The sequence below is a fragment of the Martes martes genome (assembly GCF_963455335.1).
Source record: "Martes martes genome assembly, chromosome: 8".
Taxonomy (NCBI): Eukaryota; Metazoa; Chordata; class Mammalia; order Carnivora; family Mustelidae; genus Martes; species Martes martes.
The window spans coordinates 520,602-547,180 of NC_137895.1; the positions used below are offsets into that span (position 1 = coordinate 520,602).

The 26,579-nt window shown below is 67.8% G+C and overlaps 3 protein-coding genes across 6 annotated transcripts; all 3 read right to left on the reverse strand.

The window, feature by feature from the left end:
* Positions 1-764: 764 nt before the first annotated feature.
* LOC308347367 (angiopoietin-related protein 5-like) lies at positions 765-4,086 on the reverse strand. 2 transcript variants are annotated; one of them, XM_080810737.1, is made up of 7 exons: positions 3,262-4,086; positions 3,091-3,182; positions 2,963-2,990; positions 2,350-2,441; positions 1,738-1,864; positions 1,433-1,618; positions 765-1,161 (listed from the first exon to the last, which is right to left on the reverse strand). In XM_080810737.1, exons 2-7 carry the CDS (start codon positions 3,175-3,177, stop codon positions 860-862), a joined length of 822 nt encoding a protein of 273 aa, XP_080666863.1. In that variant the 5' UTR covers positions 3,178-3,182; positions 3,262-4,086; the 3' UTR covers positions 765-859. The 2 variants fall into 2 exon arrangements, with proteins under 2 accessions (XP_080666863.1, XP_080666864.1); XM_080810738.1 differs by having other exon boundaries at positions 3,091-3,300.
* On the reverse strand, positions 3,559-12,474 carry TRABD (TraB domain containing). 2 transcript variants are annotated; one of them, XM_080810735.1, is made up of 10 exons: positions 12,415-12,474; positions 7,690-7,757; positions 7,274-7,352; positions 6,781-6,947; positions 6,347-6,487; positions 5,765-5,875; positions 5,537-5,676; positions 5,152-5,324; positions 4,958-5,069; positions 3,559-4,843 (listed from the first exon to the last, which is right to left on the reverse strand). In XM_080810735.1, the coding sequence occupies exons 2-10, from the start codon at positions 7,720-7,722 to the stop codon at positions 4,666-4,668; spliced, it is 1,134 nt and encodes a 377-aa protein (XP_080666861.1). In that variant the 5' UTR covers positions 7,723-7,757; positions 12,415-12,474; the 3' UTR covers positions 3,559-4,665. The 2 variants fall into 2 exon arrangements, with proteins under 2 accessions (XP_080666861.1, XP_080666862.1); XM_080810736.1 differs by having other exon boundaries at positions 3,564-4,816.
* A 4,188-nt stretch (positions 12,475-16,662) lies between these two features.
* PANX2 (pannexin 2) lies at positions 16,663-25,070 on the reverse strand (the record flags this gene model as incomplete). 2 transcript variants are annotated; one of them, XM_080812424.1, is made up of 4 exons in its annotated part: positions 16,663-17,595; positions 17,681-17,882; positions 18,402-19,847; positions 24,845-25,070. In XM_080812424.1, 4 exons carry the CDS (start codon positions 25,068-25,070, stop codon positions 17,559-17,561), a joined length of 1,911 nt encoding a protein of 636 aa, XP_080668550.1. In that variant the 3' UTR covers positions 16,663-17,558. The 2 variants fall into 2 exon arrangements, with proteins under 2 accessions (XP_080668550.1, XP_080668549.1); XM_080812423.1 differs by having other exon boundaries at positions 16,663-17,882.
* Between the last annotated feature and the right edge of the window lie 1,509 nt (positions 25,071-26,579).

The window sequence follows — 26,579 nt, forward strand, 5'->3', positions numbered from 1 at the left end:
CAAGAGCTATGCAGGGGTCCCTGGACAGACGCACCAGCTCCCTCCGGGCTGGAGTCTACCCTTAACTTCCAGGAGCCACCTGTGGAACTTTCTCCTGGGGCCAAAATGTGGGCCTCCCAGAGCTCATGTGAGCCATCTTTGGCCCTGCCAGCTGTGACACTGGGGAACCCCTCAGCCCCTCTCCAGCTCAGAGTCGTCATCCCTGAGATGCTCAAGGACACTACCTTCTCTGTGGGGGACAATGTGGTTAGGTCCCAGCAGGTGCTCAAAGCCCCAGGGTCTCCTCCTGCAGCCTGACTTTCCCTCCCCACTGAGCCTCACCGGGGCCTTCACTTGGCCTGTTGGCAGAGTCCCCTGTTCCCAGCCTTCTAACTGCCTAGGGGACCTGGCCTGAGCCTGCTGTCACTGCCCACCCCCAACTTCCCCAGGTCTCAGGCCCTTCTGACACATCTCCGTGCCCCCTCACCCCACTGTCTTACCCACGCCTTGGAATCTGGTGGAATCGGGTTCTTGAAGGGTCAAGAGTACCAGGTTCTGTGTCCTGCTGGCTGCCCTCACAGAGGTCATAGCCAGTGATGGCTCTGGTGGGTGCCAAGGGTTCCAGGAGGAACCAGCACCAAGGGGTAGTGCCTTCTCAGATGTGGTGACCTGGCTTCTGGCCTAAATGTTGGGCTGCACAGCCTCCTGGATTTCCCTAGGCCTGTCCTGGACGGACAGACATCCCGGGTGAGCAGGGTCTGAGCAGCCAGGCTGGGCCAGAGCAGAGCTCGGCCCCTCCCCCATCCCAACCCCAAGGAAGACCCCAAGGACAGCCAGGCTTGAACATTTAATGAGGCTCGGCCACGGACTGGCAGGAGGCCTAGACCTTGCCGGAAGCAGTGGTGTGCACGCGCAGCACACTGGCGCGCAGGGCGGGCTGGTGGTCACCAGCGGCCCAGCGCATGCCCGAGGCGGCCCCTGCCTGCTCTGGCCACAGCCCGTTGAGGTCAGCACGGCCGCAGTCGCTGTACCACCAACCAGCACCCGAGCGATCGTGGCTGCAGCTGGCGAAGGTCTGGGCACCGTCCACGCAAGGCGAGCAGCGGTCATGGTCACGGTCCAGTGTGCTGAAGCCACAGCCCTCCTGGTTGTCCGTGTGGCCCAAGCCCCGGAATGCGTCCCCTGCGTGTTGTGGCAGTGTGGGTGGCGGGCCAACTGCCCCCAAGGCCCCCCGCTCGCTGCCCGGCCATCTGGGACCCCAGGACAGGTGCTTGGGAAGTGGCCGTCTTTCCCAGAGCACAGAGGCTGGCAGATGTTAGCTGGAAAATGGGGGGCTGCGGGGGCCCAACCTTCCCTACTTACTCTGGCCTGCTGCAAGAGTCCCCCTCCCCACAGGCTGGAGAGCCCAGGGGGCAGAGCAGGCACAAGGGGCCCTTACCTCCCAAGCACTCACCTGCATTCCCCGAGTACCGGCCGAGGGTCAGCGGGTAAAACTGTTCCTCCCTGCCCACGCGGAAGTCATCGTAGTGGGCCTGCAGCGTGTGGTTGTTCGCGTCCAGGAGGTCCACACTCAGCTCGGAGCGCAGGCCCGGCTGGGAGGTCAGGCTAGAGATGTGTTCCAGCCCCAGCCAGTGGTCACCTGCAGAAGCAGAGGCTGCTGTGTGACGGGCCACTCCTGGCCTCCTCCCACCATCTCTGCCCTGTGTTCCCAGTGGGGATCGAGGCCTGGAGGGCTACGCCCCTGAGCACCAGTCCTACCTCTCAGGTCTCCGAAGCCCTGTTTGTACTCCTGCCAGCACCTCTCGAAGTCCAGAGGCGTCCCCCGGCCCTGGTCTCGGCTCTGAATCACTGTCCAGCCGCCGTCCGGGCGCATGTCACAGAGAACCTGGGAAAAGGGCCGGCCCGTGGCAGGCACTGCCCCTCTCCTGTCCATCCTCCCTTAAACACTGTATTTGAAAACTGAAACATTGTTTTTCTACTTGTCAGTATCAGGTAAACTTGTATCACATTAAATTCACTTTCTCAGAAAGGGGGTGAAGCTTGGCAGTAAGGGCCTGGGCCCCAGGAAGCCTGCCAGTTCAACCTCACTTTGCACCCTGCTTTGTGTCTTTGTTTTTTCACTCAAGGTTGTCTCCTGGGCCCTTTGTTTGTTCAGACCCCTCGAGGTGGGAGCCTAGGTTTCTTCCAGCCTTTCCTGACTGTAACACAACGTCCGGGAACGTCTCTGTGCCCGCGTGTGTCTGAGGACGGACTCCTCCAGCGGCGCCTGGCCTGGCTGGCCCTTCCCCAGCTAGGTGGACAGTGCCATCTCTTGTTTTTGTCCAGGTGACACACACAAAACCCCCTGGGCCCTCGCTGTGGGGTGCTCACCTTGAAGGGGGTGCCGGCTCCTTCTGGCTGGATGGTGTACACACCGCTCGGGGCGCCGGGTCTCTCCACCCAGATGTGAGAGCAGTCCCTGCCTGCAGGAGACGGCGCGGGAGGGCTCAGGGCCTGGGAAGGGGCCGTGCTCTCTCGGTGCCTGGAGCCAGAACTGTCCTCCTGCAGACGCCCTGTGACAGTCTGCCAGACGACTTACAACCTCGGTCCTGGCAGGTGGGCAGCCACAGTCCCCTCACCTTGGGCCATACCCGTCTCGGGCCTCTTTGGAAACGGGCCCCCAGCCCTCGGCCAGACCCCGCACTCTTCCCGCGGCCCTGGACGCGCCTCTCGCCCTCGCCTGTTGCCCTGGCCAGGTCGGTCTTGGCTCCCCCCCCCCCCGCCTCCTCCTAGCCTGGCAGGTCTGAGGGCTACCCCGAGCCCAGCTCGCATTAGGAGGGAATACAGTGGGGCCTGGTCCTTGCCTGCCCTCCCCTCAGGCTGTTCTGGGCAGGGACCCGGCTGGGTCCCCATGGGGAGCGAGACCTGTGGGTGATAGGCGAGAGGCTGCCCGTCTTGGGCCCACCCGGCCAGCCCCTCCCTCCGCCACCCCGCGCAGCCAGACCTTGGCGTTCCAGAAGCACCACGTGCACCTGCGGAGAGAGGCCCCTGGTGAGAGGCCGGCTCGGTAGTTCTGGGAGGCCCAGCCCGTCCCAGGCTCCTGAGAGCCAGCGGCCCGACGGCCACTCTTACCGGCCGTCGATACTGCACCACGGAGCTGGCGTGGGGCGCAGAGAGGCAGAGGAGAGCGGCGAGACCCAGCACGGGGCAGGCGGCCATGCTTCCTGGGGGTGCAGACACGGTGGGTGGGGAGCCCGGCCCACGGCCCCACCAGCCTCCCTGCACACCCCCCGTGGTGCTCACAGTTCTTTCTGGGCAGATCCGAGCCACGGGTCCTCAGCACCTTTTGTGCGGGTGCGGGGCTCCCCGCCTCCTCTCCTCCCAGGGGCGGGGAGCCTAGGGGTGTGGACAGGGAGGCGAGGGCCGGGCTGTCCCTCTGAGCACACTTCCCCTTGGCGGGAGTCCTCTCTGGGCCCGGGGGGCAGGATCTCGTGCGGAGGGGCAGGCGGCGGCCGGGAGTCCTCCAGGCCCCGAGGCAGCGCCAGCGGCCGGGGCCACCTCCTCCCCTGAGTCCCATGTCCACGCATTTCACCAAACAGGAGCTTCCAAAATTAGACTTTATTTCAGTTTCTAAGGAACGTGTACACGCACGTATGTGACAGGAAGAACATGGTCCAGCCCAGCTCACGGCCGTGGGTTTCGCCTGATTTTGTCAGACACTGAGTCAACACAAACACAACGGGGCAGGACCCCGGGCCCCAGGCGGGCCACACAGACGCATCACAGACACATGACCAGAAGCGGCGACGACCCACACAGGAGATGCCCGGGGTGGGCGCCCCGTGCGGGGCCGCAGGATGGTGGTGGGCACCTGCCAGCACGTGTGCCAACTGCTGGGCTCTGGGGGACACGCGCCCTCTGCCCACTGAGGGCGCGGCACGAGAAGCAGGTGCGGTCCTCTGTGCCCGGGGCCGAGACTCAGGCCCGGGCGCCGCAGCCCTGGACGCCCCCCAGCCAGGGGCTGACCGAGGGGGCAGCTGGGGGGTGCGGGTCAGCGTCCGGAGGCCAGCCCAGCTCCGCAGCTGAAGCCGACCCTTCCCCCAGGCTCACCTGCTTAGGACTGAGTCCCCCCCACCCCCAAGACATCCTCTTTGTCCCAATCAGATTTAAGGCTAGTTATTTCCTGACGTTTGCTTCAGTTCATTTTCTTTTAAGTTAAAATTACCTGAGTAAAAAAAATTTCAGACATTTTTAAAAGCCAGAAACACAATCTCCACAGGCCACGGTGCACGTCCGTGGGACCAAGCTCCCAGGAACCACCACGGAACAGCTCCGGCCCTTCCCAGACACGCGGGCTGAGAGCCCGACGGCCCAGACCCCTCCGCCGGGTGTGCCTGGGCCGGGGCTCCTGCTGCCAGCCCACGAGAAGGCACAGTGAGGGAGGGGAGGACTGGCCGTGCCCACCTCGGCCCCTCCCCTGCCAGCTGGTCCTGACGCCCGTGAACCCCGTGCGGGGGGCCCTGCAGGAGCCAGGGATGGGGTGGGGGAGGGGCTGCTGGGAAGCCTGAGCTCAGAGCAGTTAAATAATTCTTTATTTGGGCGGGTTGGGGGAGGGCAGGGGTGGCTGGGCCTGGACCCCCATGGGGGGTGGCACCCAGAGCTCCTGCGGGGGGATGGGGGGGTGGTCCCCCGCCGTGCTGGTCCTTCCTATTTGTGCGGCCGGGCCGAGGACACCCTCTGCAGACAGTACTGAGCGACAGGCAGCGACAGGACCAGGCTGGTGGCGCGGCGTCCCATCCAGTAGAGGCCGTAGCCCAGCAGGCCCACGAAGGCGGCCTTCACGGCCAGCCGGGACACTCTGCCGGAGATGGACGGCGGGGGGACGCTGGGGAAGGGAGGGCGGGCTGGGCCTGGCTCGGGGGTGGGGGGCGTGCACGTGCTCCCCCGCCCGGCCCCCGCCCCCGACCGGCCCCGCTCCGCGCTGGCGGGCAGCACTCACGTCATGATCTCCTGGATGTTGAGGTCCGTGGTCCAGTTCTTCTCGATGCCCGGGACGTGGCCCATGCCCACGACACCCACCACCACGGAGGGGACACACTTCCTGGGCTCAGCTGTGGGGAAGGGATGCGTCAGCCCCGGCCTGGCGGCGACCGGGCCCACGGAGCCCCCGCCCGGGCCGGCCGCAGCGGTCACCGTCCGAGGAGCGCGGCAGCTCGAGGCGCCGGGCCGCCTGCCGCAGCATGTAGGTCAGGTAGACGTCGCGCTCCGAGACGATGGTGCGGTGCAGGTCGGGAAACTCGCCGATCATCTCCGCCATCATCTGCTCGAGCAGGTCCTTCTGCTTGCAGCGCTCCACGTCGTCCTTGCTGGGGGCAGAGGGCGCGCTGCCAGCCGCGTGCGGACGCGGCGGCCGGCAGCGCTGTTGACCCAGGGCAGGGACCTCCGCGCCCTTTGTGTTTGGGCTCACGGGGGAAGGAAGGGTGGGAAGACCGTGTTTGAGGAGGCTTAGCTCCTGACGGGGGGGGGCCGGGCCGCTCTTCCTGGGTGGGGCTGCCTGCGGGAGGCCGAGGGGCCCTACCTGATGGGGTCTGACAGGAAGCACAGGCCCCAGGCCAGCTTCACCTTCTGCCAGAAGGACAGCGCCGCGATGGCCCTCTTGAAGGTGACGGGGATGGGCCGGTCGCCCAGGTGGAACTTGCAGAAAGGCACCTTGCTGGCCTGGGGCAGAGGCTAGGTGTCGGCTGGGGACACCGGAGCCCCGGGGCAGCTCCCGGGCACCCCTCCTCCCGGCTGAACCCAGGCCCACCTCCTTGAAGGCCTCCCTGAACTCGCCACCAGGAGCCATGCCCAGCTGCTCGGTGATGTGAGCCGACACTTTCAGCAGCAGCATCTGCATGAGTCCGGACATGACCCCGTTCTGCAGGAGAGGGGGCCGGGGCTCAGCGGCCACGCGGCGCAGGGCACAGGTTTCCCCAGCCGCGCGGGGAGGCCCTACCTCCGTTCCGGGGCCGAGCGAGGGCCGTGGACAGGTGCCGCGTCCACAGCGGGTGCCCCTTCCCTCCTGCCCCTCCAGCCCAGACCCCAACTCCTCTGTCCGTGTCCCCCCGAGGGGCACGCGTCCCTGTGGGAGATGTGGGGGTGGGGGGAGGCCAGCCAGCACCCTGAGACCACCCCCTCCCGTTTGCCGGGCTCTCCCCCAGGGGTCGGAGCTCCCCCGCCCCACCTCCCTAGTCTGAAACCCCACGCAGGCGCGCCCCTCTCCCGCCCCGGGCCAAGTCCCCCGGGCGCCTCTGCACAGACCGGAAGGCCGCGTGCTCGCAGGCGGGCAGAGCAGGCAGCGCGGCTGCCCGGGGAGGGGCGCCCAGCCCGGGCCCCCCCGACGCCGCACCTGCCTCACGGCCTGCTGCAGCTTCTCCAGGCTGATCTCCTTGGCCTCCTGGAGCAGCGTGCTCTCGTCCATCTTCAGCATGGACACGCGGTACTGGCAGAGCTCCACCACCACCACGTCAGGCTGCACTTCCCGGATGGTCTGCGAGGGACGAGCCAGCTCAGCCCGGTGCCCCGGGCCCAGCACAGACCCCGACCCCGTCCCTGCAGGCGCAGGCCACCTCGGCTGCCGTGCCGACGACACATTTCTTTAAATGACTGAGGAAAGCGACACAACAGGTTTGCTCATTGCTGAACAGAAAAGCGCACGAGGCCACGAGGGCTCCGCGGTACCCGAAATCCCCTTTCTGGGGGCGCGGGTGTCACGCAGGAGGCCGTGGCGGCTCATGGGACGGGGCTGCTCGGCCGAGGCCAGCCCAGCAGGCCGGGCCTCACCTTCACCACGTCCTTCTTGCTGTCGTCACTGAAGTGGGCCGTGCCCACCACGTACACCCTGCTCCCGTCCTCAGCCACCAGCTCGGTCACCGTGCGCGGCAGGCTGGGCCGCTCTCGCCGCCGCCTCAGCTTCATCTCCAGGAGGAGGGTCAGCGCGTCCGCGTCGGCTGCAAGGACAGCGCGTCGGCTGGGGTGCGGCACACTGGCAGCCAGGGCACCCCGTTCTCAGGGCTGAGCCACGCGCGGGGCCCAGATACGCACAGGGCCACGCGTCCCCGAGGGGGAGCCCCAGCCGTCTGAGCCCCCCACCCCAGGGAAGGGGCTCCTGATGGGGCTCCAAAGACCCTGCCTGTGCTTCAGAGCCCCTCAGAGACCCCCAGCCCGGGGCTGGCCCAGGCCACTATCTGCCAGACTCCGGTCACCCAGTCCGAGCCCCTTCTGGCCAGGGAGCTGCCCCGCCCCCCAGCCCAGAGTGATCTCAGGGAGCACGCACACAGGTTCTGGGATTCTCCAGAGAGCACCCTGGGCACCACCTCTGAAGCCCCCACCGTCACAACAGCTTCCGTGTCAGCCTGCAGAGGGAAGGGGAACGTCTGAGTCAGGTGCCCACCCTCCCGGGGTCCTGCCTGGGCTGCTCCTGCCCGCTGCTCCGTGACCTCCGTACGCTGCCAGCATTCACACCTCTTTGTGATAACCGCCTTGTATGCAGCCCGCCCCAGGCTCCCTGGCCCGGGCTCCCCCTGGGCTGACCCAGAAACACCCCGGGAAACCACACGCACAGAAGCAGCCAGTGATCCCAGGCTGCCACGCTGAGGGGGACGCCCACACTCTGTCGAGCAGCTGGCTGGACCCTGAGCCCGAGGTTGTACAGGAACGCCCCCACCCCCGCATCTGGCCCAGGCCTCTGACCTCCTGGGATGGCTGCTTCTCCTCCCCCTCCATGGCTGGGGAGCGGCTCCTGCACCGATGAGCGAAGCCTGAGGAGACAGAGGAAGCACGTTCGCACCCGGAACCCCAGGGCTGTGCACGAGGCTCAGTCTGTTTTGAAAGAGCCGTAGGTGGGATCGGAGCCTCTGCCCTCCCAGACAGTTTGACACCCGTCTCCCTCCAGCTGTGCAGGTCTGGGACTCCAGCCGTGAGTGACCTACAAACCCTTCACCGCGGGGCTGAGAACAGGGCCAGAAACGCCCGGACTGCCCTGGCCAGTGAACTGGGGGTCCTCCGTGTCACCAGGGACACACAACTGCCACAGATGATGGTCTACCCGGACCTCCAGGGCCAGGGGGATCAGGGGCCTGAGGCCCGTGTCAGGCCGCGGGGTTCCGGAGGCCCCGGGAGACGGCCACACCGACAACGCAGACTTCAGCCCGGCTTCCCCAAGATGCTGCGGGCGAGCTCAGGGCCGGGTCTGAGTGCAGAGGTGGTGGGCACAGCTCGGGGAGGCGCCCCTGGGGAAGTGTGGTACGTGACTGCAGCCCGTCCGGTCAAGGAGCCACTCCAACTTGCCGAAAGCCTGGCGTGCTGTCGTGGTTGGCTCCAAAGTCGGCCTCCGTCACATGTGCGCTAGTGGACGGAAGGCCCGGGGCCCTGGGACGCGCACCCGCCCGAGCGCCGCACACCTGGGGGGCTGTGCGCCGCTCCCACTGTCCTGCCCGGCCTCTCGGCATTTCAGGACAGGAAGGAAGGGCACGTGGCAAAGTAAAAACCCGCGTCAGGTCCTCCCCGCCCCCCGCCGCCCCCCCGCTGTGATCACACAGCTGCAGGGAGCACAGACAGGGCTCTGTCCCGAGGCCACCACCTCCAGCATCTCCCAGCTCCCCGCCCAGTCCTTTCCTCCTGGGCCCAGGGAGGGACCTGCTACCTGCGCATGCAGCTCGGCGACAGGGCGGGGCTCCCTCCAATTTGACCAAACCCCTGATCTGGTGTCCGGGGACACCTGGACAGGCCCTGGACCTGACCTGAGGACGGCCAGGTTCTTGAAAGAAATGCAGTCACAGCAAGGGTCAGAAAGAGGACGTGGCTTAGGGCCAGAGGAAGCGGCCAGGCCCCGGCGGGAGGCAGGTCAGCAGGGAAGGGCAGCTGGGGAGGGGGAGGAAGGCCCCCCCCGGCACTCCTCCCTGAGCACCTCCTGTCCAGGACCCCCAAAGCCCCCTCTTCCCACTCTACAGATGAGAGCTCTCCGCCCAGGCGAGGTCCCCCCGCGAGGTGCCCGCAAACAGGAAGCAGGGCCCGAGGCGGAGGGCGGGGCTGAGCAGGCGGGGGGAGCTGGCCTGCCCCCCTCAGGCTCCCCAGCCGGCCCAGAAGGGTCCCCAGTGCGGCTTTACGCAATAAAGCAAACAGTTCCTACTTCCAAGCGGCACGAGGCTGCCAGGTACCAAGAAAACTTAAGAAAACATCCTGTGCGCTGCAGGGAGGCTCCCGGGACGGCCAGCAAATGGGAAGCCACCACGTCGCTGTCCCTCTGCGGGTGCCGTGGGGGGAGGTCTGGGGCACTGCCTCACTCGCCCGGAGGCAGTCTGGCCAGACCCACCCTCTGAAGCCCAGGAGGAGCCTGCACCCGCAGGGGACAGGCCACCTTTCCGGGTGTGGGTCCCGCCTCCCGAGGGCCGGGGGTGTGCGGGTGGCGGACAAGCCTGTCAGGCCTCAAGCCCAGCCTTGAGCCCGGGACGGCTGACCAGTGCACCACAGTGCCAACACGCGGGTCCCTTCGAGCTGTTCCTCTCGCTGCAGCCGCGACCTGGCACTGGGAGCGGGAACTGGTCAGGCAGGAAGGCCACCGGGGGCCCCTCAGCACCGAGAGTCCGATTCTGAGAAGCCTCTGTCCCTGATGGCCGCATCCACACACTTTCCAATACCCTGGTTTCTCTCGACCTCAGAGGCAGGGTCCCCGGCAACACCCTCGCAGGGTATCATTTCAGGGGGCTGTTAACGTCCCTTCCACTCCCAAGTACACAATTCAAAGATTTATGGCTGAGGCCTGAGCCCTCCCCAGCTGCCAGGAGGGAAGCAAGGCCCCCCACCCCCCAGCCCTCTGAGTCCAGCCCCCATCTCCCTGCACCCACCCGTGGCTGCCAGGGAGCATCCACACCCCTCCTGGTTGCCTGCCGCACTCTCTGGATCCACAGGTCCCACCAGTCCCACCACTGCATGCTGCGGTGACACCCTCCAGGGGAGACACATGTGCCCCAGCGGGTAGCCCTGCTCCTGGGCCATGGCCCAGCACCAAGGAACGTGGCACAAAGCAGGAAGAGCCTTCTGCCAGATCCGGCTGGTACTCACCCCCCCCCCCCCACCAGCTGCCACTGCCGAGCAGGACTGTCCATGGAGATGTCCGGTGGCCGGATGCCTCAACCGTGCTGCAGGGGATGGCCTGGGTTTGGCCAGATCTCAGGCCAGCCACTCGGTGTGGCCTGGCCCCAGTGAGGACCCTCAACCTGGTAGGACTCTGAGCTCGTGCCCCTAAGACGGAGGCAGTCAGAGCCGTCGCCCAGCCGCCCCACCCGTCTGCACACGGCGGGCCTCTCGCCGCGGAAGACACGGGCCACGACGCAGAGTTCACGTCAGCTCCCGACCGCGAGACCTCCGCGGGCTTCCTTCTGGGGGGGAGGAGCAAACCCCACGGGGCACTGAAAGAACCAGCAGTCCGGTTTCAGGGGACGATGGGACGCGAGTCCTCCTAGGCTGTCTCCCCATCTGTAGAGGGACACACCATGATCTGGCTCTGGAAATCGTCATCCTGCACACAGATGACAGCAGCAGAATCACCCACAAGCTTCCAGGAAAACAAACTCCAAAGTGGCGGGAGTCCCCAAAAGCCCCAGGAGGCCCCATCTTGCCCAGCACTCCAGGAAAGGGGCCTACAGAAAGAGCCCCACGCGCACTAGGGGCCCACCCCGGGGGTACAGCCCTGTGACACCAATCAGAGTAGCATGTTCAGTTGTTCTGCATCGGATGAAGGTATTAGCATCTGAAAATGTTTCCTGGGCGTCCATTTCAGCGTATCAGACAGTTCCGTGGAGTGGCAGACGGCAGGCCAGGCAGCTCGCGGACCCTCTCCTGGGTCCCACTGCTATGCACGGAACTGCGCCCCCCAACATTCATATACTGAAGCCCTAATCCCCAGGTGATGGTGTTTAGAGATCGGGCCCCATGATGATATTAGGGCCCTTATGAGATCTGGCCGTGTGAGAACACAGTGAGGAGACAGCCATCCGCAAGCCAGGAAGAAAACGTCCTCACCAGCAACCACATCGCCCAGCCCCTCGACCCCGACTCCCAGCCTCCAGAGCTGTGAAAGAGTCCGCCATTGAAGCCCCATCTCTGGGGTTTGTCATGGCAGGCTGAGACACTCGTCTCTGCCCCCCTTGCCCCTCTAAAAATTGGAAGGCCACAGACTGCCTCCCAGATCCCAGACTCCTTCTCGGTGTGGCCAAGACCTGACCAGCACCAGATGGGGCCCCCGGAAAAGCCTGTATCTCCCCATCAACCCACTAGGCTTGCTCAGAAAGTCAAAGGTCCCAAACCGGAGAGACAGGTGGGCTGCGGAAATAAATGTCCCGCTGGGAGACAGCAGGATGTGGCCAAAGCCCTGACCTCCCCTCTGCCCCCACTTCTTAAGTCGGGGCACCCCTGGCCACCGGAGAGCCCCCTGGCAGCACCGGCTTTATGGAGGCGGGGCAAAGTTTGGGATTGGGATAGAGGACATACGCCAACTTGTACCTGCGCTGGAGGCCTGAACGGCTCCTCTCCCAGCACACCTGGCTGACCCTCCTGGAGCCTGGCCACTGCCCGGGGCCGGGCCCCCGCACTGACCACCATCGCAGGGCGCTGTGTAGGGGTCCGCCCCCTCGCCCTGCCAGGCCCTCTCCCCGCAGCCTCAGACAACCACGGCACCAGGGCCATTCTGCGAGACTGACCGGTGGTCCCCGGTCAAGGATCCCCTCCGGTCGTACTGGAAGGGGGGGGGCAGGAGCACAAGGGGCCGGAGACCCAGCGAGCGCGGAGCCTGCCCGGGGGGGCGGGGCGCCCGGCGGCCGCACGTCGCCCTCTCCAGGGCACCCCAAGCCGGCGGGATTCCGCCTGGAAACCACGCAGTCCGCTCGCGAGGCGCGAGACCTCCGAGCCGAGCCCCCGGCTGCCCCCGAGACGCCCACGCCCCGGCGGCCTGGCCCCGGAGTTTCCGCGGACGCGCCCGCGCGGCACTTGGCGGCGCAGAAGTTCCACCTCCGCGCGCGGCCGCGTGGAAACAAAGTGCGGCTGTCGCAGGCCCCGAAGTTCGGCCGCGCGCCGCGGGACAGCCCGCCGCACTCCGCCGGCCGCGGCCCCGCTCGCCCGGCCCGAAGGGCAGAGGCCGCCGTGCTCGGGGAGCGCCCGGGGTCTCCGCCGGGAGAGGCCGCGGCCCCCGGCCCGCCCCAGCGGAGCCCGCCGGCCCTCTCCCCCCGCCCTGTCCCCTGCAGCGCCGGCCGCCGGCCCTGCCCCGCGCGCCCTCGGGACAGGCCTGGGCGGACACTTCCAGCCCCAGAGCCCGCGCTGGGGGCTGACTGGGCCCGGCCCAGAGCGAGGTGGCCCGCGACCCCGGCCGCGACCCGACCCCGACCCCTGCCCGCCAGCCGGGGCCCGCGCCGCGCAGCGTACCGAGGCGGGGCGGCACTCCTCAGCCGGCCTCCATGCGGCCAGTCGCCCCACCGGACGGGGCGGACCGGGGCCGGGACCGGGGGCGGAGCGGCCGGACGGGCAGGGGCCGGGGCGGGGGGGGGGGGAGACGGGAGGCGCGCGGCATGCTGGGAAGCGCAGTTCCACGCGCCGCCCGTCGGCTCTGTAGGCGCGCTCTGTCTGCGCCTCCGGACTACACTTCCCAGGGGTCCGCGCGCGAGCGCCCGCGGACTACACTTCCCAGGGGCCATGCGCGAGCGCCCGCGGACTACACTTCCCAGGGGGCCGCGCGCGAGGAAGCCCCGCCCCCCGGCGCCTCCGGCTTTAGGAGGAAGGCGGCGACTGCGGAGCCGTGAGTTCGAGTCCCCGGCCCTGCGCGGCAGCCCGGCGGCCTTGCAAAGACTCTTAAATTCTCTGACCGCAGCTCCCAGCCTGGAAACGGAAAGGTGTTCCCACGACGTCCACGGAGACGCTTTGTGTCAGTCGCCCACGAAAGGGGCAGTCCGTAGTGGGATGGGGGTTGCGGAGGGCGCCCACGGTGCGCTGGGTTGGGGGTGCAGAGACTCCCGCGCGCGGCGCCCCGGCCATTCCTCGACTTGGTAGGTGCAGTGCCCTGGGAGGGCAGGCCCCGGCGGTCCTGCTGCCGAGCGGGCTGAGACCTGGACCCCAAACCCCGGAGGGGCGCTCGGGGGCTAGTCTCGGGACCGGCGGACCCCGGCGAGCCTGCGGCCACCGGCCCGCTGCCGGCGGAGGGGTCCCAACCGCCCCTCGTCGTCCCCATTTGGCCAAGCGGGCGGCGGGGCGTGGGAGGGGGACTCCCAGTGCCCACCACCACCCCCAGTGGGGTGTCCCGAGGCCGCCTCCCTCTCCTCCTCACGTGCAGTGCCCCCGGCCACGTGCCCCCACGCCCGGGTCCTGGAGGGGGCCAGGGCGCTGCTGCCCTCGCAGGGGCCCTCCTCCGTCCTCAGAGGGTGGCTGTGGGGCTGGGCACCCTGCAGCTGGGGGGGGGGTGCTGATGGCTTGCCTGCTGGCCAAGCGGACCCCCAGCTGTCCCCTGCCTCCAGCCGGTGGAAACCCCTGCCCCCAGCCGGTTCCACCGACGCCTGTGACCACCTCCGGCCGTAGGACAAGCCAGGCTTGATGGGGGCCGCCGCAGGGACTGCCTGGAGCCGGCCACAGGCCCCTCAGTCTGGAGCTACCTGGGAGTGAGGCGTCAGGCCAGCCCAGCCCCTCCCCCCTTCTGCCGGCCTGGACTGGCCCGACCCTGCTGGGACCATCCACCGGCACTCAGAGCCGGGCATGGGCTGCCCCTCGGTGTCCAGGATGAGGGGACCCGGTGACTTGTAGAGGGTCCCAGGTTCCCATGCGCTTTGGCGGTGGTGGGCCTGGGGTCCAGCGGGTGGGGGGAGATGGTCCCCAGCCACTCTCGCTGCCAGGCTGGGTGCTGGCGGGCTGGGCTGTTTGCCGGCTGAGCTCTGTGAGCAAGAGCCCGAGTGTGGGGCCTCCAGGCAGGGGCTTCCCGGCCGGGCTTGCTGCCCGCCCCCCTCCTCCGGCTTCTCGGTCCCCGAAGGGCCCCAGGGTGGCCTCAGGCTGGCCTCTGTCCTCCTTGGTGCACGCTCCTTCTCTCCGGCGACCTTTCTGTCCCTCTGGGCCGGCTCAGGTCGTTTCTGTGTCCCAGCCCTGAGGCTGCCTTCCCCGGAGAGCACAGGTGTCTGCCAGGCGGCGCGCGGTGGGATCTGGACTGAGTCTGGGGGCCGCGCCCGCACGGTGCTGGCGAGGCAGGAAGAGGCCTGCGTTCCAGTCTTGCCTGGGTGGGAGCCTCTCCTTTTCTGGGGAAGTTGCCCCCCGCCGCTACAGGGCCCTGGCTAGAGGGAAGAGGGGAGGAGAGGGGAGGTGGTGTGGGGGGCCTTCACACCGACACCAGAGACGTGGGGTGGCCTGCACGCACGGGCTAAGGCGGCACCCTTGGCACCTGCAGCGAGAGCTTGGCGTCTATGGGATGATGACTGGGGCGCTTCTCTTCCCCGGCAAACCAGGGATCGGCCCAGGAGGAGGGCACTGCGCCTGCTCGGAAGGACAGACCTCTGGGGTGAGCGTGGCTCTGCAGTGTCCTGCTGGGCCTTGGCCCAGGGCACAGGTGGCCGGTAGCCTGGCAGAGCCGTCTCCCCAGAGACACGGAGGGGGCTGCGCTGGGGGCCTCCGCGGCGGGCGTGCGCTCACGGACTCGGACTTGTGTGCGTGAACATTACTCAGCCCGCGTCCCGTGCTCACCGGCAGGAGGAAGGGTGCGTGAGGCGTGGCCCCGGGCAGCCGACGCCCCTGCTGGGCTCTGGGACCGTCTCACTGTGAGTGCTGTCAATGGGGCACCGGGGCAGGAATGACCTGTGCGGGGCCCAGCGGAGCTCTGCACGTGGATGGGCAGAGTGGGGGGGTGAGGGTGGCCTTGGGCGGCTGGGGAGGCTGGGCCGGACTCCAGCCCCACCCAGGGAGCGGCAGGGGGGCCGTGGTAAGAGCTGCTGCCCGAGTCCAGCATGACCAGAGTGCCCTGGCTGGGCACAGCCGCTCTGCTCAGAGGGTTAGGGAGCCCGTGACAGGGGGGGACCAAGGTGGGCGGGGGGGCGCTGCTGAGGGACCAGGGGCTTCTCCCACTTTGCAGAACTGGCCACAGGCCACACGTGGGCACGTGGGGTCCCTTCCCTGGACACTGGAAATGGTGAGGGCCGACCCAAGGGGCAGTGGACTTCCCAGCCTGGGATGCTGCCGGGAGGTGTCCCGGCTCAGGTGAGGCTGCGAGCTCTCTGGGGACAGGGCGTACCAATGACGCCTTTTTTTTTTTTTTTCTAAAGATTTTATTTATTTAATTGACAGGCAGCGATCACAAGTAGGCAGAGAGGCAGGCAGAGAGAGAGGAAGGGAAGCAGGCTCCCTGCTGAGCAGAGAGCCCGACGCGGGACTCGATCCCAGGACCCTGAGATCATGACCTGAGCCGAAGGCAGCGGCCTAACCCACTGAGCCACGCAGGCGCCCCCAATGACGCCTTTTTATTTTCTGTTTTGACCTTGGGCCAAGTGGACACTGGAAGGTTGGCCCCTCCTAGGGCTAATTCCTAGAAACGACAAACTCCCATGGGCCCACCAGCCGGCCCGGGGCCCTGGTCGCCCACCCCTCTGTGGGGCTCCCAGCCTCGGGGCCTCCCTCGCCCGCCCCCACCCCCCAGGGCAGGTGCCCCACAACCAGGGGAGCCCGGGGCCCGCGGACCGTATTCACGCGAGCCAGTCCTCGGCCTGTTCCCCTGCCTTGTCCGGTCCTTCCCGCGGAAACCACAGGAAAGTCCCCTGCCCTCGTCCCCTCCCGCTCTGCCTCCTGGTGCTTCCCCGGGTGGCCCCCAGCCTGGGCACGGCCTGCCCCCCCCATCCTGGGGCTGTGAGGGATGAGCTGGCTTCCCGACGGTGGCTGTCTCCTGGTCGCAGGCCTCCGCAGCCCCGGGTGATAATAAAACCACATTTAAAACCCATGGAGGGATACAGTCCCTTGTCTGTGTCCCTGTAGAATGACCCAGCTCCGGGCACCACGGAGATTCCGGGGCCTAGGCCGGGCAGGTTCCGTGTGTAGTACAGCCCATGGGCCTATGCCGGTCTCAGCAGGCCCCCTACGACTGGAGGGCAGCCCTCACTGGCTCCAGGGTCCACAGGTCTCGGGCCTGGCTGCCCTAGCTACCTGGCTCCAAGGAGAGCATGTCAGATTCTGGGGGTCACCAGCCGTGGACCGAAGGCCAGGTGGCCCCTGGTATACCCAGAAGACTGGCCTCGTCCCACCCAAGTCCTGGGCCCAGTGAGGAAGGCCTCCTGCCCTAGGTCCCTGGAGCAGAAGGGGCACCCCCAAACCACATCAAGGGGACCCCCTCCAGGAAGGGTTCTAAGTGCAGCCAGCAGGCCCCCGTCCCCACACATTTGATGGGGGGGGTCAGTCTCCCGGGGGCTCCTGCCTTGGTCTCTGCTGCGTGTGTGAGCGCAGGGAGGGCAGGGCTCACCTGATCTGCCCTCCAGGCCCGGAGTGAGAGCCTGGGAATCAGAGGTCATGGCAGGTCAACCGCAAGGGACAGCCATGTGCTCCTGCCTCAGGGTGGGTGCAGCGGGGCCCCCAAGCTGACCAGGAGGCAGCTCGTCCAGACAGGAAGGCCAGCCAGGGCACCGGTCTCCCGCAGGACGGACCACACGGGACTCAGGCGGTATCAGAATAATATTTATTGATCTGCTCGGTGCTACCTTATTAATACTGTCACGTTGTCACCGTGGCTGAGGTAATAGGGACAGACCGTCCGCGCCAGCCCTGGGTGCCCACGGGAAGCCGTGTGGGGCCTCGGGTGGGGGGGCTGGTGGCCTGGGTCGGGGGACATGGTTATTGCGTTGGATTCCTTGCCTTGCACGCGGGCGTCCACACCGTCTCAGCCCCGTGCCCGATCACACCCCCGTGCGTCCACGCTCACGCCCACTCACACACACATCCACGCACACTGGCGTCCTCGTCCTCTCGGTCATGCGCCCACGCACACACCGCCCTGTGCCCGGCAGCGCGCGCACTCGGTAGTTACAGTGATCGTAGTAAAGCAGAGCACAGGCAGGTCGGGAGACAGGGAGAAAGTGCACGTCGGTCTGACGGAGGGGGCCGGTCACCGCCCAGTGCAGGAGCGAGCCCTGAGCACGGCCCCTGGGGCACAGCCAGGCCTGGTGGTGGGATCACCCCCAGCTTCCTTTCAGACTCAGGACCAGAGCTGTCCTGTTTCAGCCTGGGCCCAAGACAGAATTGACTAAAAAAATAAACTCTTCACCTCGCAGCCGAGTGCCTGATTGGGGGGGGGGGGCGGCTCCAGGCCTTTCTGGCTGGGGGGGGGGGCTCTGTCGGGCTCAAGGCCAGCCCCCGGCCCAGCCAGCAGCACGCCGGGTGGGGGCTGGGTGGGCAAGGTGTCAGCCCCGTGGCATGCGGACAGGAGGCCAGGAGGGGCGGGCGGTGCTGGGTGAAGCAGAGGCCCCGTCCACGTCGGGCTGGGGTCAGCGGTGCTCCCTGGGCACGCGGAGGGGACGGCGGTGGCCCGGGCAGCCCCGTTCCTCAGAACTCCACGGTACTCACTACCGTCCTCGGCTCGTCGAACGTGGCGATGAGGATCTGCTGCGGGGGGGGGATGGCAATGAGGCTGCCCACGTCCGGGGCAGCGCGGGGACCCCCGTCCTCCTCTTCCCGGGCTTCGTACAGCGTGCCGATGTGCAGCAGCGGGTGCGTGGCGTTGCGGCTCAGGATGGCGAGGGGGTCGGCTTTGCCCAGACTGGCTGGCGACAGAGGGGCTGTGGTGGGGGCCGCTGGGGGTGAGCAGACGTGAAACGGGCCCCCGGAAGGAAGCGCGGCCCGGGCTGGCTCTGCTGGGTACAGGATCTCCTTCTCAGGGAGCGGAGTGTCTGCGAACGGCCGAGGACAGGGGCAGGTCACCCACCTGTCCCCCCGCGCCTGCCCCCTCTCTCGGACCCCGCCTGGCAGAGGCTGGTCACCGAGGACCCCGCTCGGCCTTAGGGCCCCCAGGTGCCGTGGGAGGGCTTGATTCTCCCTCCTTCCGCCTCCTCAGCCCCGTGGGGCTGCCCCAAGACCCTCTCTGCACGCTCCGGCCCGCGTGGGCCCAACCTCCCACCGCCTCGGGAGCGGCGGGGCCTATTTCCAGAACCTTCTCTGGAGGCTGAACGACCTCCCGTCGTGTCCCCCGGGCCCTCCCGCTAGCCTCCTGGCCGCTGGGCACGGCCCTTCACGCCTGCCTTCTGCCCCAAGGCCGGCCCCTGGCCTCCCAGCCCCCTCTTCCACCCAGGTGCTCCCCCCGCCCCGCGCACACGGTTCCCAGATGCCGGGTCTGCGGAGGACCGCGCGGGGGGCCCGGGGGCGGGGGGCGGGGGCTGCCTTCCCCGGGCCGGGGGTCCCCAGCCGCCTACCTTTGGTGGGAGCCGCGGCCAAGCCCAGCGCGCACTCCTCCGCCTGGGACAGGAAACCCCCTTCCTGGCTCCGGGAGGCGGGCAGGGCGGCGGCGGGCACGGCCTCGGGCTTGGCCTTCTTGGTGCCCAGGATGTAGGGGTGCACGTCCAGGGAGAAGTGGCGCGCGTGCTTCTTGTCGGGCGCCGGCCCCGCGTCGGCCCCGCCGCCCTTGTAGTGGTGCGCGGCGCGCGCGCCCGCGTCCAGCAGCGGCGCGATCAGCGTGTCCGTGGCCGTCTTGCGGCGCACGGGCTTGGGCTTGTCGGCCTTGCTGTTGTCCACGCGCATGATGGCCAGCGGCTCCTTGAAGGGCTGCGGCAGCGCGTTGCCCGTGGGGATCCACTTCATCTTCCGGCGCGGCCGCTTGACGACGGGCGGCTCGGCCGCGCCGTCGGGCTCGGCGGGGTTGGCGCTGGGGTCGGCCGTCTGCACCCCCGCGTCGCGCACGGTGGGCGTGGCGTCGTGGTTGGACTGGGCCAGCGCGGCCAGCAGCTGCCGCACCACGTTGTCGTACATGAGGTCGCTCTCGTTGGTGATGAAGTCCAGCCGGTTGAGCGACTTGATGTGGTCGCGGTTCTCGTTGCAGAACATGGCCAGGATGTTGATGTCGCAGAACTGGGAGCGGCGCCACTGCCGGCGCGTCTTGATGCCCACCTTGTGCAGCTTGTCGAAGATGAAGTTGCTCTTGCGGAAGATGAAGAGGTGGGTGAGGTTGACGAGGATGATGAGGTTCATGGCGCACAGCAGCACGATGTCCACGCCCGCCACGATGCGCTGCAGCTGCACCGACGGCAGCTTGCAGCTGACGCGCACCGCGGGGCCCCCGCCGGCCGGCCCGTCGGGGGACGCGCCCAGCGCGCACGTGAACTCGTTCTGCTTCTGGGTGGCGTAGTAGGTGCACAGGTAGGAGATGGGCGCCACGCTGAGCAGCAGGATGAGCAGGTGCCGCGCCAGGTACAGCTTGGCCAGGAAGTTGCTGCGGCCGCGGCGCTCCAGGTACTTCTCGAACAGGTTCTGCTCGGGGCTCTTCTCCTTCTCGGCGTTCTCGATGATCTCGCGCCGCTCGCGCTCCGTGATGCCGGGCCCCTTGGACTGGATCTGCTTTTCGATCTTGGGGGCGCGGCCCTCAGCAGCGCGGTGGTAGCAGTTGTCGATCTCCTGCAGCAGGAAGTTGAGCTCGGAGGTGAGGCGGGTGGAGGCCAGGAACTCCCAGCCCAGCGCGGGCACATACATGATGGCCGCGAAGGCCAGCAGCGAGTAGGGCAGCAGCTTGTGCTCAAACAGCGACGGCCACAGGCTGGCGTCCACGCCGGGCAGTGCGTCCCGCAGCTCCGTCCAGCAGTAGCCGCGAGCATACAGCGCCTGGTCGCGAGTGAAGTTGTGCGGCGTGTAGCAGTAAATGGGCTCCTCTGAGGGCAGAGAGGACACTCGGGCTGGGGCGCTGGGGCGCTGGGGCGCTGGGGAGGGGGCGGGGGGGACGCACCAGACACACCAGGGACGGCTGTTCCCCCAGCAGAAATGCCCGGGTCCCAGGAGATGCACGGTCCCCTGTATGACCGACTGTGGCGGCTGGGTGTGGGGTCTCATCCTGGAGACCCCCGCACATACAGCGGCTGGCCGGGGCACAGGGCGGGGGCACAGCCCCCCGGGGACTGACCTGCACTGCAAGCCTGGAGTCCCTCTCTGTATGGGTACAGTTGGCGTGCATGTGGGGGACACCCAGTCCCACAGGGGAGGCGGCCGGGCCAGGCCACTCCACACACCTACCCGCCCTGGGGCTGCTCTGCCGGGGGGCTCCGTCTTCAGGAGGGTGAGGCCCTACCTGGCCAGAGGCAGTTACAGTGGCGCAAAAGTGGGTCCTGCCTGCTCTTGAGGGGTATGGGGTGTCTCTTCCAGACCCACTGTCCTGGAGAAGGGCAGACTCGGGAGTCCTGGGCGCTGGGTGGGCCCAGGCGGTGACCTGGACTCGGACAGGAAGCCCTCACCAGGACGGCAGGGTTGCCACCAGGAACGGTGGAGACCTTCCAAGTTGCAGGAAAAAAGCCTGTCACTAAATTTTCCTTTCCTTTCCAGATGACAATGGGCACAAAGCAAGAGCCAAAGAACGGGTCCGGAGCTGTGCTGGGGTCCACCTGCTGGGCTCGGAATGCTTCTCCAAAGGGTAACACTTGGCAGGCTCGGAGCTGTCCCTCTGCAGCACCGGCCCCCATGTTCACGGCCCCAAAGGCCTGGCCACGCTGCCGCCAGGCCAGCCGGAGCCCCTCTCACTGCAGAGGCCGGGTCAGCGGCCCTCCTACAGGCTTTGGCTGGTGGAATCCTAGCCCCAGACTGGGCTCATGCCGCCCCCCCCGCCCCCTGGGGAGGTGCAGACCCTTTTCAAACTCCGGGGCCCTAACAGACCCAAGCTGTCATGTGCTAATACATAACCATACGCAGACTCTGCAAGGGGGATTAGGTGAGGGCTGGGGTGGGGGAATGATCCTGGATCATTGCGTGGCCCCAGTGGGATCACAGGGGTCCTTAGGGGGGGGGGCGAGAGGGTTGGAGTCAAGGACGTGAGGGAGAAAGAGCTGCTGGGCTAGGCTGGAAGGAGGAGGATGGCCCACAAGCCAGGGAGCACAGGGTCTTCAGAAACCGGGAAAGGCGACCAACAGGTTTCCGGGAGCCTCGGAAGCAGCCAGGCCCCACCGAGCCCCACGCGGAGCCCGTAACGCCCACCAGGCTTCTGAGCCGCAGAGCTCTAGGCTCATGTGTTATCTTGAGCCCCTGAGTTTGTGGTCACTCAGCGCACCAGGCGGGAGCTGACACGGGGTGGCCGGCCCCGGGCCAGCTCCCTCCTCTGCCGAGACCCTGTCCTGCCGCCTGAACAGACGTTCTCCCACGGTGCTGGGGGCCCTGAGGGGGTGGGACCCCCACGCAGGAGGGAGGGTGAGACCCTCAGAGACCGCAGGCGAGGGTCAGGGGGACTTGGCCCCCGAGACGTGCGGCACCCCCTCCCCAGAGAGCAGGCAGCCTCGCCGGCTCCCCGGGCCCTCCGAGGACTCGGCGGCACAGGCCCTGAAGCCCGCGTGCACCAGGCCCCATGGGGCGGAGCACCTGCCTTCTCCCCGCTGCGGACAGGGCACGCACTCTGGGGACACCTACACGCCCCCAGGCTAGAGAGGCACCCAGGACACGTGGGGCCCAGCTAGCTGGCTCTTTTAAGAAAAAGCGGCCGGCCGTTCCCTGTGCGGGGCTGGAGGACATCTGCTCGGAGCCCGTCGGCCCGTCGGGGCGGCCTCTCGGTCCACTGCTGAGTGGGTTGGCGCAGTGAGGGGTCTGCTCGTGGCAACCCCGGCCAGGAAACACGGGAGCCTTCCTGCGTCCGCTGCCCTCCAGACGGGGGAGGTTTAGGCCAGGGGGCCAGTGCTGCCTCGTCAGCTGCTCACCCCAATTCTGTAGCCAGTACATGTTTACCATCGTGTCCCCGATGAGCAAATCGGGGTGCAGAGAGTGGGTCTCCCCCTGCTGCAGGGGTCCCCTTGAAGCGAGGACCCGGGTAAGGGTGGGGGGCGGGGTGAGTGTCACAGCCCCTGGCTCCAAGCCAGCTCCCAGCAGCTGGGGCGTGGACCCCTCCGGCAGTGGCAGGGCACACTGGCCTGTGCCCCGGGGCTGGGGCATCAGCGACGGAGGCGGATGCAGCACTGCGGGGGGCCGGGGGTGTTGGATGGCGGCGTCTCCGGTGCCCTTTGAGGGTCAGCACTTCCGACCCCACTTCCTTCTTGCACCCTCACCGGAGCTGTCCCCATGTGTCAGCCTGTCCGGGGGCGCTCCCCAGTTCAGCCTGTGGACGCATGGCTCCCCCCCGCACCCCTCCTGTCCTCGGGTCTGGGGATGGGAGCTGGGATGCTCCTGCATGCCGTCTGAAGCACCGGGAGACGGCTCACTGCATACGCCCGCTCAGCGTCCCGTGTCCTGTCCCGCCTTGAACCCTAATCTAGGTGCACGAGGGTAGCAGCCATAGCCCCCCCAACCCTGAGGGGAGTGGGGCAGCCCCCCATGTTCTGTGACGAGGGTCCCTCAGCCATATGCAGGTGCCGAGGCAGGCGTGCTCGACGGACGTGCTGCACGGCCCGGGACGCCAGGCAGCAGTGGCCAGCCTGCCCGCCACTGCTCAGAAAGCCTGCCTTGTCCATGCTCAGGGGGCCCAGCGGGCACGGACATGTCCACGTGCAAGCGCAGGCCAGCACGGGGGCGCTGTGGGGCGCAGGAAAGCCCCGGGAGCTACCAGGACTGGGGATGAAGGGTGAACTCGGGAGACCCTGGCAGCCCACGCCTGACCGGGCATGGAGAGGGGCTGAGGGTCCATGTGGGGTGAGCTGGACTCAGGACAGCACGAGAACGGAGGCCCTGTCCCCGGGGGAGGGGCACCTGAGAATGACAGTCCTGAGCCTGCCCCACCGTGCACGTCTGTAGCGGGTAGAATTGTGTTTTCTGCAAAGGACGTTGAAGTCCCAACCCCTGGTACCTGTAACTATGACCTTGTTGGGAAATGTGACCCTGAGAAGGTTACACTGGGCGCACCCCGGGGGCTCGGTCGGTGAGGTGTCTGGGCTGTGCACTCAGCAGGGAGGCTGCTTCGGATGCTCTCTCTCCCTCCGCCTCCCCGCTGGGCGCGCGCTCACCCTCTCTCTCCCAATTAAATACGTCTTTAAAAAAAAAAAAGAGATAAGTTCCCACTGGAGCGGGAGCCCCAAGCCAATGACCGGTGGCCTTGTAAGAAGAGGGAATTTGGGGGGCGCCTGGGTGGCTCAGTGGGTTAAAGCCTCTGCCTTCGGCTCAGGTCATGATCCCAGGGTCCTGGGATCGAGCCCCACATCAGGCTCTCTGCTCCGCAGGGAGCCTGCTTCCTCCTCCTCCTCTCTCTCTCTCTGCCTGCCTCTTTGCCTACTTGTGATCTGTCAAATAAATAAATAAAATCTTTAAAAAAAAAAAAAAAAAAAAGAAGAGGGAATTTGGAGCTCGCGCCCAGCAAGAGGGTGCCCATGTAGACAGGCAAGCAGAGACGGGGTGAGGAAGCCCCGGAAGCCGGAGCGGCAGGAGGGACCGGCAGGAGGGACCCGGAGCCTCTGGCAGAGAGGCCCCGCCCACACCTTGATTTTGGAGGTTCCATCTCCAGACTATGACAGTTGAGTCAACTTAGTTACAGTCATCTCAGAAACCCGACACACCTACGTGCCCTGAGTGCCACTGGGTCACACCTGCCTCTGCCCTGCGCTACCCCCGGCCCTGGGAGTGCATCCTGTCCCAGGAGTGTCTGAGCGTCCGGGCACTCGTGTCCGAAGAGAGAAACTGCAGAGGCCCCCAGTCTCCGATCAGGTGGCCTGCACGTGGCCACCGCAGGTCTGGCGGGTTCCCAGGTCACAGGGACCCCTAAAAATCGAGCCCTTTGTGAAAGAGCCAATGCGGAGTTCGAGAATGTCTGCCGGTGTCACTCAGGGGACAGCCCTCCTTGAGGGCTGCACAGGGACCCCCGTCCCCCCTGCCACGGACCGGTACCTCTGGCCCTCAAGCCTGGCCGGAAGGCCTGCAGGGGGCTTGCCCGGACCCGCCAGATCTGGGTGGGCTACCGCCCACCTCTCCCTGCCCAGCTCCTCTCCGTAGGGAGACCACTCTTCTGTCACCTTGCTCCCCGTGCCTCCCAGGCTCCCAGGGTCACTTGTGGGGAGGTCCTCCTGGCGCCCCCATGTCTGTCAGCTCAAGGCCTCAGCCTCTCACAGCGTCCACTGCACTGGTTCCTGTCACTGCCCTATCCCGCCTGCGTGAGCCTCCTGGTTGGCCAGGTGGGTTCACTGCCCAGCCCCGGGGGAGGCTCGGCCTGTCCTCAGGGTCCTGCCGCAAACCTTCTGGGCTCCCAGGGCCCGGAGCAAGGCCGCCCCCTGAAGCTGACCAGACCCCGCCGGGTCCCAGGGCCCCTCGCTGCCGGTCCTGCCGCTCCGGCTCTGCCAGCACCCGGTGCTCTGCCAGCCTTGGGCTCCAGCTGTCCTCCTCCTCACCTGTGACAGCCTCTTCTGGTCCCCACCTGGCCACTCCTCCTGCCCTCAGAGCCGGCCCACTCCCCCTCCTGGTCTCTCCTGCCAGACCCCACGTCTCATTTCTGCCTGAGACCACCAGGGCCGGGTCGGGTCCGCCCGGGCTCCCGGGGAGCGCAGGGAAAGTAAAAACAATACGAGGGAGGAGAGGGTGGTCGGAGGCAGCCCCAGGCGGCTGGCGCACATGCAGCCATGCGGGGAGGGCGGTGGTGGCTGCGGATCTGCGGGGAGACCCCCGGGGCGCCGCCAGCAGCGCCAGGCCCCGGCGGGATGCGGGCGCGGGGACCCGGGGAGCGCCCGGCGCCCGACACCTGCGGACGCGCCCCCAGCCTCACCTGCGAAGTTCTTGGTGAAGACCAGGGTGACCAGCAGGATGGGGACGAGCACGGTGCCGATGGTGACCACGCGGTCGAAGGGCAGCTCGAGCTTGAGCTGCAGCAGCAGCGCGGCCAGCGCGCCCGCCTTGTCGTCCTGCGCGCCGGGCAGGATCAGCTCGCGCAGCTTCTCCCCGGCCAGCAGCGCCGTCGCCATGTCCGCGGACTGCTCCAGGAGGTGGTGCATGGGGGGCGGGGGCGCGGCCCGGGGGCGCGGGCGCGGGCGGGGCCGCGGGGCGGGGGGCGCTGGGGCGGGGCCGCGGGGCCGGGGGCGCGGGCGGGGAGCGCGGGCCGGGGGGCGCCGGGGAGGGCCGGCGGGGCCGCGGGGACGGACGGGGGGCGCCGGGCGGCAGGGGAGGGCGGCGAGGGTGCGGGGGGCGCCGGGCCGGCGCGGGGGTGGGGGACGCTCCGCCGCCGCCCCCGCGGGCGGGGGTCGGACCGCCCGCGCCCCGCCGCCCCCGCCTCGGCTGCAGCCCCGGCCGGGCCTGGCGCGTCCCTGCGGCGGGGGCGGCGGCTGCTGTCCCTGGCTGGGGCCGGGGCCCCGCTCCCACCGCGGGGAGGGGGCTGTTTACCTGCGGCGACTGGCAGCGTGGCTCCGCCCCCCCCTCCCGCCACGCAGATGCGGCGCCGGCGATGACTTTGCAAAAAATATTTAAATTAAACAAAATGAATTAACAATGACGGGCCCCTCCTCCTCTTCCTCGGGATGGGGACAGGGTGGGGGAGGCCGAACGGGGCCCCTCGCCGGCTCGCGGTCGCGGGAGCCGCCCCGGCGAGGAGGGGTCTCCTCGTCCCGCCTCCTGGCACCGGCACCGCTTCCCGGCCCGGAGCCTGGACACCGCGTGGGCGCTGGGACGCACGCGGGGGGCCGGGCATCCCCCCCGGGTTGGGGGCAGCGGCCCGCGGACACTGCGGGGCGTCTTTCCCATCCCCCAGCGCCGGAGCCCCCGCACATCACTTCCCGCGCCCCGCTTCCTCCTCGGCCCTGCGCCGCCTCCCCGCCCCGCGTCTCCTTCACTCCTCCCTTTGCCTCGTTTGACCGACACGCTGGGGGCCGGCCTGGGCCAGCCCCCGGGGTAGGCTCTGGGGCGCCGCTGCGCCCGGCCTGGCCTCCCCGCCACCTTCCCGACCTCCATCTCCTCCACCCCCACGCCCGCCCGTGCCCGCCCGCGCCCTCGGGACAACCGCGCGCACTTCTGCTGGGTCTGGTCTGCAGCGCCGAGCGCAGGCGCCACCGTCAACCCCGCTGCCCCCAAGACCCTCCGTGGCTCACCATGTTTTCCTTCTCTTCGCGGCTTGTCCCCTTGCCACTCTTATGGGACATACATGTGCCGTCTTTGTGGAGTGTTTAGTGTGGCTGCAGTTTTAACTTCATGCAGTAACCCCGTGTCTGGGGCACCGGTATTTACAGGTTCTGAGCCCCTGGGCTGAGCCTCCACACCTCGCCTTTCTTCACCTTTTTCCAGGGTGTCTATGCTTTCAAAGATTCGCAGGTGTTTCTGAACGACGCCCAGCCCTGGCTTCCAGCACGTTTTATTTGTCTACTACTTACTGACACAGCTGGGCTGCCTACGATTTCCCAGCCCTCAGATAACCCAGCAGCTCCCCAGATGACCCAGAGTCCCTCTGCACAACCCAGCTGCCCCCCAGAAGACATAGACCCCACATAATCCAGACACTCCCAGACAGCCCAGCT

What these genes read in the sequence shown, in the direction of transcription:
- LOC308347367 (XM_080810737.1), bottom strand. Translation starts at nt 3,177, where the DNA reads ATGGCCGCCTGCCCCGTGCTGGGTCTCGCCGCTCTCCTCTGCCTCTCT. An exon ending in GAGCCGGCACCCCCTTCAAG is followed by an intron (nt 1,865 to 2,349) that starts GTGAGCACCCCA and finishes CCCTTTTCCCAG; the next exon opens with GTTCTCTGTGACATGCGCCC. An exon ending in GGGCTTCGGAGACCTGAGAG is followed by an intron (nt 1,619 to 1,737) that starts GTAGGACTGGTG and finishes CTGCTTCTGCAG; the next exon opens with GTGACCACTGGCTGGGGCTG.
- TRABD (XM_080810735.1), bottom strand. Translation starts at nt 7,722, where the DNA reads ATGGAGGGGGAGGAGAAGCAGCCATCCCAGGAG. An exon ending in GCAAGAAGGACGTGGTGAAG is followed by an intron (nt 6,488 to 6,780) that starts GTGAGGCCCGGC and finishes CGTCCCTCGCAG; the next exon opens with ACCATCCGGGAAGTGCAGCC. An exon ending in TGCAGCAGGCCGTGAGGCAG is followed by an intron (nt 5,876 to 6,346) that starts GTGCGGCGTCGG and finishes CCTCTCCTGCAG; the next exon opens with AACGGGGTCATGTCCGGACT.